Raw genomic sequence first — 11,101 nt, 5'->3', positions numbered from 1 at the left:
TTATATTTGAGTTGGGTTAACGATTAAGGTTTGGGTTTAAAAATATGGTTTGGGTTTTGGGTATATGATTTGGGTTTAGGGTATATAGTTTGAGTTTAGGGATTAGTATTTGTGTTTAGTGCTTACATGTATGTTTGGAATCATCTATACTATACTATATTATCAGGTTCCTATAGTATAGTGACATTTTTGTTTCTCAAACAATAAGACATATGATTTGTGTTTGGGTTTATGATTTTATGTTTGGTTTGGGTTATGGATTAGGGTTTGGGTTTAGCAATATGGTTTGGGTTTAGGGTATATAGTTTGGGTTTAGGGATTAGTATTTGGTTTAGTGTTTATATGTATGTTTGGAATCATCTAATATATACTATAATATCGGTTCCTATAGTATAGTGATATTTAGGATTCTCAAACAAGAACACATATGATTTGTGTTTGGGTTGAGGATTTTATATTTGGGTTTAGGGTTTATGATTAGGGTTTGGGTATAGAAATATGGTTTCTTTTTAGGGTATATAGTTTGGATTTAGGGATTAGTATTTGGGTGTAGTGTTTATATGTATGGTTGGAATCACCAATTCTATACTATAATTTCATTTCCTTTAGTATAGACGTAATTGTGTCTCCCAAACTAAAAGACGTATGATTTGTGTGTTTTGTTCTCCAATACCTTCGCGACTTATCAGCTCTCTCACTACTTGATCAATTACATTGTTTGGTTCTCCAATACTGTCGCCAATTTTTTTTCTCTGTATATTGTTAAAATGTTTCACACTATGTCAACTAATTCGACTTAGTATTGCTCAACCTGTTGCTTATTTGGAACGGTTTAGATCTATACTAACAGATATAATAGTATGCCGCAGACACTCTTGATTTGTTTATGTTAATATATGTTTAGTTGAGTTAAGGTTGTTTAAAACAAAAGTTGCATATTTAATACATTCAACCGGGGCAGTTCATTTATATTACACAAAAACAAAAGGGGTTCAGAAGGCTTAGATATTTTACAAACACAGGATCACTAAGTCAACAAAAGGAAAACTTGAAAATATTTCTGTATACTTCAATTGCAGAAGTATACATCAGTATTTTCAAATGATGAAAACACCAAATGTTGACGCCGCATCATCACACCATCTACTAAATGGGTGGAAACTTTATTTAACCTTCTCCCAAAACCTTAGACAGCTCACATGTTATGCCCCGAATTGTCACTAGGTTACTCATATTGGATGACGGCAGGAGGCCTTGTTATGGCCTTCTCCCCTGCACCTACTGCATTTTCTTGGTAGCAGGTGGCTGGATCGCTGTAGAGGCCAAAACCGAAATACTTAGAGGTCAGACTATACTTAGAGGTCGGACTATACTATAAAGTAATATAGTAAAGTCTATAGTTTTCAGAAGTTATTTTCACACCTTATCTTCGCCGACTGAAAGGATACGCTGCTTCCTGGGTCTTCCTGGAGGACGCTTAACGGCGGGGGGGAGTAGAGATTCAGCGTATGTCTCTCCTATTTGGGTCCGACCCACAGAAGGAATTGGGTAAATTTTTGCTTCATATGCGCTGTGCCATGTGTCAGCGAAATAGGCGGCTGCAACCATTGCTTCAGTTGCCATCCCTGCTCTCCCTGCTGCTGCAACAGCATGTTTGCATGGAATACGAAGCTGCTGAAAAGACGTGCAGGTACAGGTTCCAGCATGTAAATTGACCATATGAAACTCGCCTGTTGTTGACTGAATTTGGAATTCCATTTCACTGATTCCTGTGACCGCAAACCCCGTCGATGCGTTGTAGTTTGCTTCCACCATTCGGCGGACACTTGGAGTTAGGGTCCCCTTATGTTCCAACGCTTTTCCACGTCGTATTGCAAACCAACACATCATTTTTGTGCGAATGTACTCGCACATGGAGATAAGGGGGAATTCCCTTGCTTCCGTCAAAACCGCATTCCACGATTCTGCGATATTTGAATCCATAATATTGAATCTCTCTCCTGCGAAATGTGCCCTCGTCCAATGTTCGAACCCTGTTTGTAGCAGAATTTAGATATACTAAACTATAACGTATGTACAATAGTATAGAATTAGAAAAGTCTATACCTATTTCGACTAGATAGCCAGCACATCGTGGGCTTACGCGTTGAATGTCCAGGAATTTCTTATTGAACTCTTCAATCGTGTAAGCTCTTGCTGCTGCTCCCATCAAGGATGCCAGGCGCTTGGATTTGAATCTGGCCTTTATGTTTCTCCACAGATGGACAGTGCAAGAGGCATGCTTAGCTCTTGGGTACACCTGTTTTGCAATCGTATAACATGTTAACTAGACTATAATATCAAATAGTATAGTCTGCACAATGCTTAAAATCGTACCTTCTCAATTGCATTGTAAATGCTTCCATGTCTGTCTGATACGAAGACCAGGTGATCTTCATCCGAAGCAAAAATTTTCAGCTGCGTTAAAAACCAGGACCACGACTCATCGTTCTCACTGTCGACTATGGCATATGCGAGAGGGAAGATTTGAAAATTGCCGTCTTGAGCAGAGGCCGACAGCAAACAACCACCATAGCGTCCTTTCAAACTTGTTCCATCAATGATTATGACTTTGCGCATGTACCTGTACCCTTTCACCGATGCATCCAAAGCTATGAACGCAAACTTAAACACCATGCGCCCATCCGTCAACATCTCAGTGTGCAGCTCGCAGATGGAACCGGGATTTGTTGTTTGCAAGAGTCCCATATAAGCGGGCATTAGTGCGTAGCTGCCTGCCATAGAGCCTAATGCCAATTCCATTGCAATCTCACGCCCCCTCCACGATTTCCAATACGATACATTGACATGGAAGTCGTCGAGAAGCATCTTCCGAATTGTTGCCGGCGTTGGACCACGTTTAATGGCAATGAATCTCGATTGGATGATCTCCCCAATGACTTGAGTTGTGGCCAACTTGTGGTAGTTTCGGCGTGCATCCAGCGTACAACAGTGATTTAGTGTGGCCTGTCTGATCTGGAAATTTCCTGTGCCATCAACACGTGCGGCGTATACTCTCCAAGGACAGTCAATTGCAACGCATATAAGAACCATGAAGGTTGGTGTCGAACGCTTTGTCTTGAAATGAAACTTCCGATTGATTGCATGAATTGCAATTTTTATCTTGCAATCGTTTTTGGACTTGAACACCTGCCCCACAAATAGATTATCACCTTCGTACGGCACTGCCTCCAGCGCATCCTCTATCCCTGTGTTCAAAATTTGATGATGTTAACTCATACTTCGGTGTATATTTGTACTATACTTTAAACATATGTAGTATGGTATAGTATATAACTTACCATCTTTCTCACAAGTCTCGACGACAGGGGGAGCATCGCGTTCAAACAGCACATTTTGGGACGTTTCATCATCAAGGATTTGGTGGAGTGCATCTTGAAAACTTGACCAATGGGTTAGGCCTGCAGCTCGCTCAGCCGCCTCAACGAGTGCTGCTTCTGTAACAGGAATTGGAGCTTGCACAGATGTAGCTTCCGAGGGTTCAGCAACCATATCAACGTCATCTTCAATACCTTCAGGGGAGAACAACCTCCTTTTAACTCCCCTACTTGGTTCGCCAGCCTCAGCAAATGGCGCATATGGCGTACCTCCATTCCCGCCGAAACGATGGCCAATCTGGCTTCCACTGTCATCTTCCCTCAGTATCGCCTTTCCTTTTCCACGATTCCCTTCGCACGGGGGTGGGCTTCTAAGCCTGAGAGTAGGCTGGTTCTCCCTTATTACTATTCCATCTGCTCGCGATGGTATAGTCTCGTGGACAACAGCTCTAAAACTTCCGCCCACAGCGTTCGTCAGTGTGGGACGCGTTAAAGGCGTTTCGGAAATAGCAAACTCCATCCACTCATCCTCCGGTTCCACATCTTTTGCATGTGGCTTCGGCGATGCTGTCGTTACACCATCGACGACTTGAGCAATTGTAACAAAGAGGTTGACCTCCTCTATTTTGCGCCTCATTTGCACAAAGACCTCTACCTCGTGGTCGTCTGATATGAACTGTGGAGTTGACCTATCTCCGTCGTCTATCACCATCCACAAAGGGTATTGGTATGACAGTTTTATTGTGACGTAGCGCGACTCGATACGAAGTCTCTCCTTCACGAGGTCCACCATTTCCTCGTATTCAAGCCCGGATTTGAGTCTAACATACTTTATCTCTTGCTCGTTCTCCGAATCGAACACCCATGTTCCAGTAGCCTCACGTACCCAGGTTCCTTTGAGTATACGAACATAGTCTTGTTCTGTCATCTGCAAAAAATGGATCAAATTTTAACTATTTTGTAAAAAATTAATCTCTTATTGTTCGACTTCCCCATGAAACTCAGATCTAACCTTTTTATTCATATTTCTCAGAGTAACTATATATTCTACACAATCGAGTAACAGCTACTCTAGAAACAACAAAACGACTGAGCTAATTTCGTTTATAAATTATTCCTTTCTATACATATCAATGGAAAGGTATTTCTCATGTTCTACGCGGTTTCCCTTTATAGACTCAAGTATTCTTCATTTATTGTTCATGCTTTTATGATCAACATTTATGACGAGATGTAGTGTAAAGATGAAGATAACTACCTCGCTGTGGGCAGTATATGCTTTAACTTCGCTGCTGTCTTCTTCTTCAGACATTCTTCTTGTTTATTCTCTCTGTGTTTAATTAGAGAAGATAAGGACAATGACTTTTAATAACCATACAATAAATGACTCCAGTATAGAACTGAGCGGGAAGAGTCTCTTTTCAAATTAGAAATTAATTAGTGTTATGTTAGAGATTGGACAGGCTAAAACAATAGGTTTGGTATAAAACAATAGAGCACATGGGTTTTAAGAGTCGCCACTTACCTCACGCTTAACGCGCGGCCAGGGAGCGAAGGGGAAAAAGTGGACCGAAATTGTCCCATCAACAGTGCCATGGCTATATTCTTCATTAAACGGGCTGCTATGAATATTCATCAAATTGACCCTTAGCTTATTAATTTGCAAACAAAAAAAAACCATTACGATCACGTTTGTACGGCTTCAATCCAGACTTGCCTTTTTTTGGCTTTTCATTGATTTATATAGAAAATAAATACAAGAAGGAAAGGTGGACACATCATCTCCTGCAAGTACGTGAAAGTGGGAAATGGAGAAGATTGGTTCCTTAACATAAAGAAGGCTCATTCTCGTTATTTAACTGAAACTAAGAGCTTAAATAAATAAAAGAACAGAAGGTCCGTTCTGTTATGGTTCATGCTTTGGGTTTGGGATGATGGTTATCATTGACTTCATTCGGTTTGGTATCTGTGACTCATCATTCATCAAGCAATCCCTCTTCTGATTTGATTTGAGTATAAAAAATATTTGTCTGGATATAGTTTATTTCGGAGAAAAAACGAGGATGGTTCAAAGGGAAATATAAAATTAGATGTTCTTACAAAATATGTTGATTATTATATTTCCGGCAAAAGTTTCCCTTTTGACCATCCTCATCTTTATTTCTCTAGTCAAGTAAAGGATCATCCCGTAAGATCGTCTCTCTCCTTCACAACGTTCTCATCGTTCGGTGATGGATTTCTGGAGAAGGAAGAAGGAGAAGGGCAAGGCAAGAAGGTGTTTCCTCGAAAACGGAAACATGTTTCTTGAGCAACTCATCGCCGACTGTAACGGCATATCAAACCCTATCCGAATGTTCTCTTCCGATCAAATCTCCAAAGACACCAATCACTTCGATCCCAAGTATTCACTCCCTCGTAATTCATCATGGTTCAGATTGTACAAGTGCGTCATCGAGGGCAGATCTTACGTGATCAAGAGATTTATAGAGCCAGTGATGGGAGAAGAAGAGCATGCTTACAACGATATTGTCTTGTCTGCACGGGTAAGCAATCACAGTGGTTTCCTCAAACTCGTGGGATGTTGCCTCGAATTTTCTCATCCGGTGTTGTTATTTGAAGACCTAGAATATACATCTTTGAACTGGATAGGAAGTGTTGGTTCCGAGGACGGGCCGCTGCTGCCTTGGAATGTACGTTTGAAGATCGCTAAGGAGGTTGCGACTGCTATAACTTATCTTCACACTGCTTTCCCTAGAATCACTATTCACAGAGATATCAAGGCTACGCATGTTTTCATGGGTAAAAACGGGACTGCTAAGCTCACTGATTTCTCCCTTGCTGTAACACTCCCTGAGGGTAAGTCGTGGATTGAAGATACATTGAGTGGAACTGTCGGATATATAGATCCTATTTATCAGTCGACGAGCATAGTGACAGAATACGCAGATGTGTATAGTTTTGGAATCTTTATGTTGGTTCTTCTCATCGGAAGGGAACCAAAAATGGATGGACCAGATCATTATCATATTCATAGTTTTGTGAAGGATCTGAAGGAGAGAGGAGAAGCTGTTGAGCTCGGGGGTGATTCGAAGGACATGAGGCCTGGTCAGATGAAAATGTTTCTCGACCTGGCATTAAGATGCTGCGAGGAGAGGAATGAAGACAGGCCAAAGATGATCTTGGTTGCAAAACAGATTAAGCTTATAGAACAAGCATCATTTGAGGATGATCAGATTGAGATTAGTCCAAGATGAGATCCTGGCTTCACAGCTCACAGTTTAGAAACAGAGGTTCTCTAAATGATGTCAGGTATGCTTCTCGTTCTTCTTGAGGTTTACAGAGATTTTGTCTTGTCTGCTCTGATGAGCGCACCCTCAGCAACTTTCTCAAACTACTAGGATGCTGCTTGGAGTCTTGTTATCCTGATCATACATTCGTAGAACAAATTGTCTCAGGGAAACCTGAAAATGAACCTTAGTTGTAACGTTAAGTAATCTGTTTTTACCTTCTCTGTCCTATGTGTTTATAGCCTTTGATGAAGTTTCATATGTTTACTTTGCAAGTTGCATCATTACTTGTGATATAATATAAATATGTGCACAGTTTTGGAGTCTTATTGATGGTTCTTCTCACTGGTAGATCAATTTACTTCAGAGGATCTGAAGCCTGTCCGGTGACAGGCTTATTCTTGATTATGTGAAAGACTTATATGAAAATAAGAAGCTCAGTGAAATAATTGATAGTATGATGATGAGATACACTACAAGTGCTCAAATATTGCAGGTGGAATCTGCGAAGACAGAGACAAAGACGGACTGATGATAGTTCAGGTAGCTAAAGAAACTAAAGCGGGTTTTGACCTCATTTTTAAGAGATACTCTGTTCTGAACTTTTCACAAGCTCTGTTAAATTATGTATCTATCTTCTTGGAAGGTCTGAAGGTATCTCTTGGGGTAAATCTATGTATTTACTTGCTTGTCTCTTAAGAAAACTCAGAACTCTGCTGTTACAGACGAGACAAAATGAGCATGCCTGACTTGAATTATGGCTAATCTATGATCTCCATATCCAGATTTCTCAATCATAATGAGCACTTTCGCCACTTGGACTATGCTTGTCAAAAGCTCTCATACGTTGCATCAATTGCATGTCAACGCTTTAACCAGCGAAGCAACATCATTTGAATATGTCAAAGAACTATAAACAAATAGATATTCTTATTCATATTCCCTCGAGATATAATTGTTTAAATTTTGCGCATTATTGGAAAAAATGAGACCCTGGAAGTTGAAAGTTGATTAGTCAAAATACTTCCAGATCCACAGATTGCCATCTGAGAGGCCATGAGATGCTGGAGAAGAAAGAAGAAGAAGGAGAAGGAGAAGGAGAAGGAGAAGGGGAGAAAGTGTTTCCTGAAAAACGGAAGCACGTTTCTTGAGCAACTCATCGCGGACTGTAACGGCATATCAAACCCTATCCGTATGTTCTCTTCCGATCAAATTTTCAAGGCCACAGATCACTTCGATCCCACGTGTTCTCTCCTTGTTGATCCATCAGGGTCCATCTGGTACGAGGGCGCCATCAATGGCAGATCTTACTCGATCAAGAAATTTACAGTTACAGGCCAAGTGGTCGGTGGAGAAGAAGAGAGAACTTCTTACAACGATATTGTGTTATCTGCACGGGTAAGCAATCACATTGGTTTCTTCAAACTCATTGGTTGTTGTCTCGAGTTTCCTCTTCCGGTGATGGTATTTGAAGACCTAGAATATAGAGCTTTAAATGTTCGAGGAAGTCTTGGTTCGGAGGACGCACCTCTGTTGCCTTGGAGTGTACGTTTGAAGATTGCAAAGGAAGTTGCGGTTGCTATAACTTACCTTCACACTGCTTTCCCTAGAATCATTATACACCGAGATATCAAGCCTAGGAATGTTTTCTTGGGTAAAAACGGGACTGCTAAGCTCACTGATTTCTCGCTTGCCGTTACACTCCCTGAGGGTAAGTCGTGGAGTGAAGAAGATGGGGTGATTGGAACTTACGGATACGCAGATCCTATTTATTGCTCGACGGGCATACTGACTGAATATTCAGATGTGTACAGTTTTGGAATCCTTATGTTGGTTCTTCTTATGGGGAAACGACCAAATATTATAAATAATAATCGTTATTCTACGTCCCTTCTTGAACATGTGAAGGATCTGAAGGAGAGAGGAGAACCTGTTGAGTTCGGGGGTGATTCCAACAACATGAGGCCTGGTCAGATGAATATGTTTCTCGACCTGGCATTAAGATGCTGCGAGGAGAGGAATGAAGACAGGCCAAAGATGATCTTTGTTGCAAAACAGATTAAGCTTATAGAACAAGCATCATTTTGAGGATGATCAGATTTAAGATTTATGCCCATACCTTGTTTGTTTGTGTATTGCTGTATTGCTTGTAGTATATGATTGTATTTACCTCATGAATGAAGATGCTATGAGTTCCTCTAACAATAAGCTCCTGTTATTTTTCAGAAAACTGATCTTCTTTTGTTTCTTCTTCTTCTTCACACGTGAAGATACTACAAAGTTCTAGTAGCAATGTTCTGTTTGTGATGCATTTCCTGCAAGTCAGACAGTTCATATACATCTGAGCCTCCCTTAGAGCCTGAGTTCCATACAAAAAATACACACTTTCATTTAACAGGAAAATGCGTTCAAGAACCAAAACAAGTTGTGACACCACTCAGAGATTCAGAGAAGATATATCTTTCAAGTATTGTAGTGGAAGCATATGTGCATCTGAGCCTCCCTTAGAGCCTGAGTTCCATACTTAGATCCACAAGGAAATGAGTTTAAAACCTGGCTTCACAGCTCACAGTTTAGAAACAGAGGTTCTCTAAATGATGTCAGGTATGCTTCTCGTTCTTCTTGAGGTTTACATAGATTTTGTCTTGTCTGCTCGGATGAGCGCACCCTCAGCAACTTTCTCAAACGACTAGGATGCTGTTTGGAGTCTTGTTATCCTGTTCATACATTGTGACAGAATATACAGATGAGTACATTTTTGGAGTCATGTTGGTGGTTCTTCTCATTGGTAGATCAGTTTACTTTACAGCATCTGAAGCCTATCCAGTGACAAGCTTATTCTTGAATATGTGAAAGGCTTATATGAGAATAAGAAGCTCAATGGAGTAATTGATACTATACATTACAAGTGCTCAAATATTGCAGGTGGAAGCTGCAAGGACAGAGACAAAGACAGACTGATGATAGTTCAGGTAGCTAAAAAAACTCAAGCGGGTTTTGACATCATTTTTAAGAGATACTCTGTTCTGAACTTTTCACAAGTTTTGACATCATCTATCTCTCTTCTTGGAAGGTCTGAAGGTATCTCTTGGGGTAAATCTATGTATTTACTAAGATAGCTTGCTGTATGGGACTTCACGAGTTCCCTATGCAATGTACTATTGCATGGGCCTGGCTCAACCCGCCAAAAAAACAGTTCAAATTTTTAACCAGTTCCTCTTGCCAAATGCTATTGTGGAAGTGAAACACACAGATAACACACTTAGTTTGCAGTTCCCATTTGAATCCAAGAAATTGTCAGAAGGTTGTAGTTTTTGAGAAGCCGGTGTGGAGCTAAGAAACCGCTATAGCTGTTTCTTTTGCCATCTTAAGTTACATTCCCAAACTTGGAGTGTTGTAATGTACACGTTCAGTATACTCACAAAACTAAACCGGATATTCTCAGTTCATCTTGTGATCAAACAACATGAGTACAATAAAAACAACTTGACAGGAGATGACTTCTTTCGGAGCAAATACGAGGATGGTTCAAAGGGAAAGTGATGTCGGGACACAAGTCAAGTGAGAAAGGAACAATTAATAACTGGAATATAAAATACAGATATTCCGTCAAAATATGTTGATTATTATATTCCCACAGCACTTTCCCTTTGAACCATCCTCATCTGTATTTTCCTCATCAAGAAAAAGAAACCTGTAAGTTCGTCTCTCTCTCACACAACGGCGATGGAGTGCTGGAGAAGGAAGAAGGAGAAGGGCAAGGCGAGAGAATGCTTCCTCGAAAACGGAAGCATGTTTCTTGAGAAACTCATCGCCGACTGTAACGGCATATCGAACCCTATCCGAATGTTCTCTTCCCATCAAATATCCAAGGCCACCAATCACTTCGATCCCAAGTGTTATCTTCCTGCGGTTCTAGCTGAATATTCATATTGGAGGTTCAGCTTTTACAAGGGCGTCATGGATGGCAGATCTTACGCGATCAAGAGATTTCCATTTGCAATGTGTGAAGAAGAGCATGCTTACAACGATATTGTCTTGTCTGCTCGGGTACGTAGTCACGGCGGTTTCCTGAAACTCATTGGTTGTTGTCTCGAATTTCGTTATCCCGTGTTGGTATTTGAAGACCTAGAATATAGAGCCTTGAACATTCGAGGAAGTCTTGGTAGCTTAGATGCGCAGGTGGTGCTGCCTTGGAATGTACGACTTAAGATTGCAAAAGAGGTTGCGATTGCTATAACTTATCTTCACACTGCTTTCCCTAGAATCATCATACACCGAGATATCAAGCCGATGAATGTTTTCTTGGATAAAAACGGAACTGCTAAGCTCACTGATTTGTCACTTGCCGTGACACTCCCTGAGGGTAAGTCGTGGAGTAAAGAGCTGGTAGTGGGAACTTACGAATACGTAGATCCTATTTATATGTCGACGGGC

The 11,101-nt window shown here is 40.8% G+C and overlaps 4 protein-coding genes across 4 annotated transcripts in view; all 4 read left to right on the top strand.

Annotated features, from left to right (window-relative positions):
- Positions 1 to 93, top strand: part of LOC130511407 (uncharacterized) — a 4,227-nt gene extending 4,134 nt beyond the window's left edge. Inside the window, exon 13 of the mRNA XM_057008378.1 lies at positions 80 to 93. Within this exon, the coding sequence (XP_056864358.1) occupies positions 80 to 93 (14 nt within the window). The remainder of the gene's footprint in view (positions 1 to 79) is intronic.
- Positions 94 to 5,475: 5,382 nt separating this feature from the next.
- On the top strand, positions 5,476 to 7,310 carry LOC108831330 (serine/threonine-protein kinase ZRK1-like). Its single transcript, XM_018604883.2, has 2 exons — positions 5,476 to 6,686; positions 7,161 to 7,310. The coding sequence occupies exon 1, from the start codon at positions 5,609 to 5,611 to the stop codon at positions 6,629 to 6,631; it is 1,023 nt and encodes a 340-aa protein (XP_018460385.1). The 5' UTR covers positions 5,476 to 5,608; the 3' UTR covers positions 6,632 to 6,686; positions 7,161 to 7,310.
- Positions 7,311 to 7,666: 356 nt separating this feature from the next.
- Positions 7,667 to 10,715, top strand: LOC108831329 (serine/threonine-protein kinase ZRK1-like). The gene is made up of 2 exons (XM_018604882.2): positions 7,667 to 8,746; positions 10,365 to 10,715. The coding sequence occupies exons 1-2, from the start codon at positions 7,721 to 7,723 to the stop codon at positions 10,581 to 10,583; spliced, it is 1,245 nt and encodes a 414-aa protein (XP_018460384.2). The 5' UTR covers positions 7,667 to 7,720; the 3' UTR covers positions 10,584 to 10,715.
- Positions 10,625 to 11,101, top strand: part of LOC108831326 (serine/threonine-protein kinase ZRK1-like) — a 747-nt gene continuing 270 nt past the window's right edge. The window contains exon 1 of the mRNA XM_018604880.2: positions 10,625 to 11,030. Coding sequence (XP_018460382.2) covers positions 10,625 to 11,030 — 406 coding nt within the window. The remainder of the gene's footprint in view (positions 11,031 to 11,101) is intronic.

This window comes from Raphanus sativus, chromosome 4 (assembly GCF_000801105.2).
Source record: "Raphanus sativus cultivar WK10039 chromosome 4, ASM80110v3, whole genome shotgun sequence".
Taxonomy (NCBI): domain Eukaryota; kingdom Viridiplantae; phylum Streptophyta; class Magnoliopsida; order Brassicales; family Brassicaceae; genus Raphanus; species Raphanus sativus.
This window is presented reverse-complemented; position numbering and strand designations above follow the sequence as displayed.

Excerpts from the sequence above, each read along its gene's own strand:
- LOC108831330 (XM_018604883.2), top strand. The coding sequence starts at position 5,609 with ATGGATTTCTGGAGAAGGAAGAAGGAGAAGGGCAAGGCAAGAAGGTGT.
- LOC108831329 (XM_018604882.2), top strand. The coding sequence starts at position 7,721 with ATGAGATGCTGGAGAAGAAAGAAGAAGAAGGAGAAGGAGAAGGAGAAG. Across the intron at positions 8,747-10,364 it reads AGCTTATAGAACAAGCATCA|GTTCGTCTCTCTCTCACACA; the intron begins TTTTGAGGATGA and ends AGAAACCTGTAA.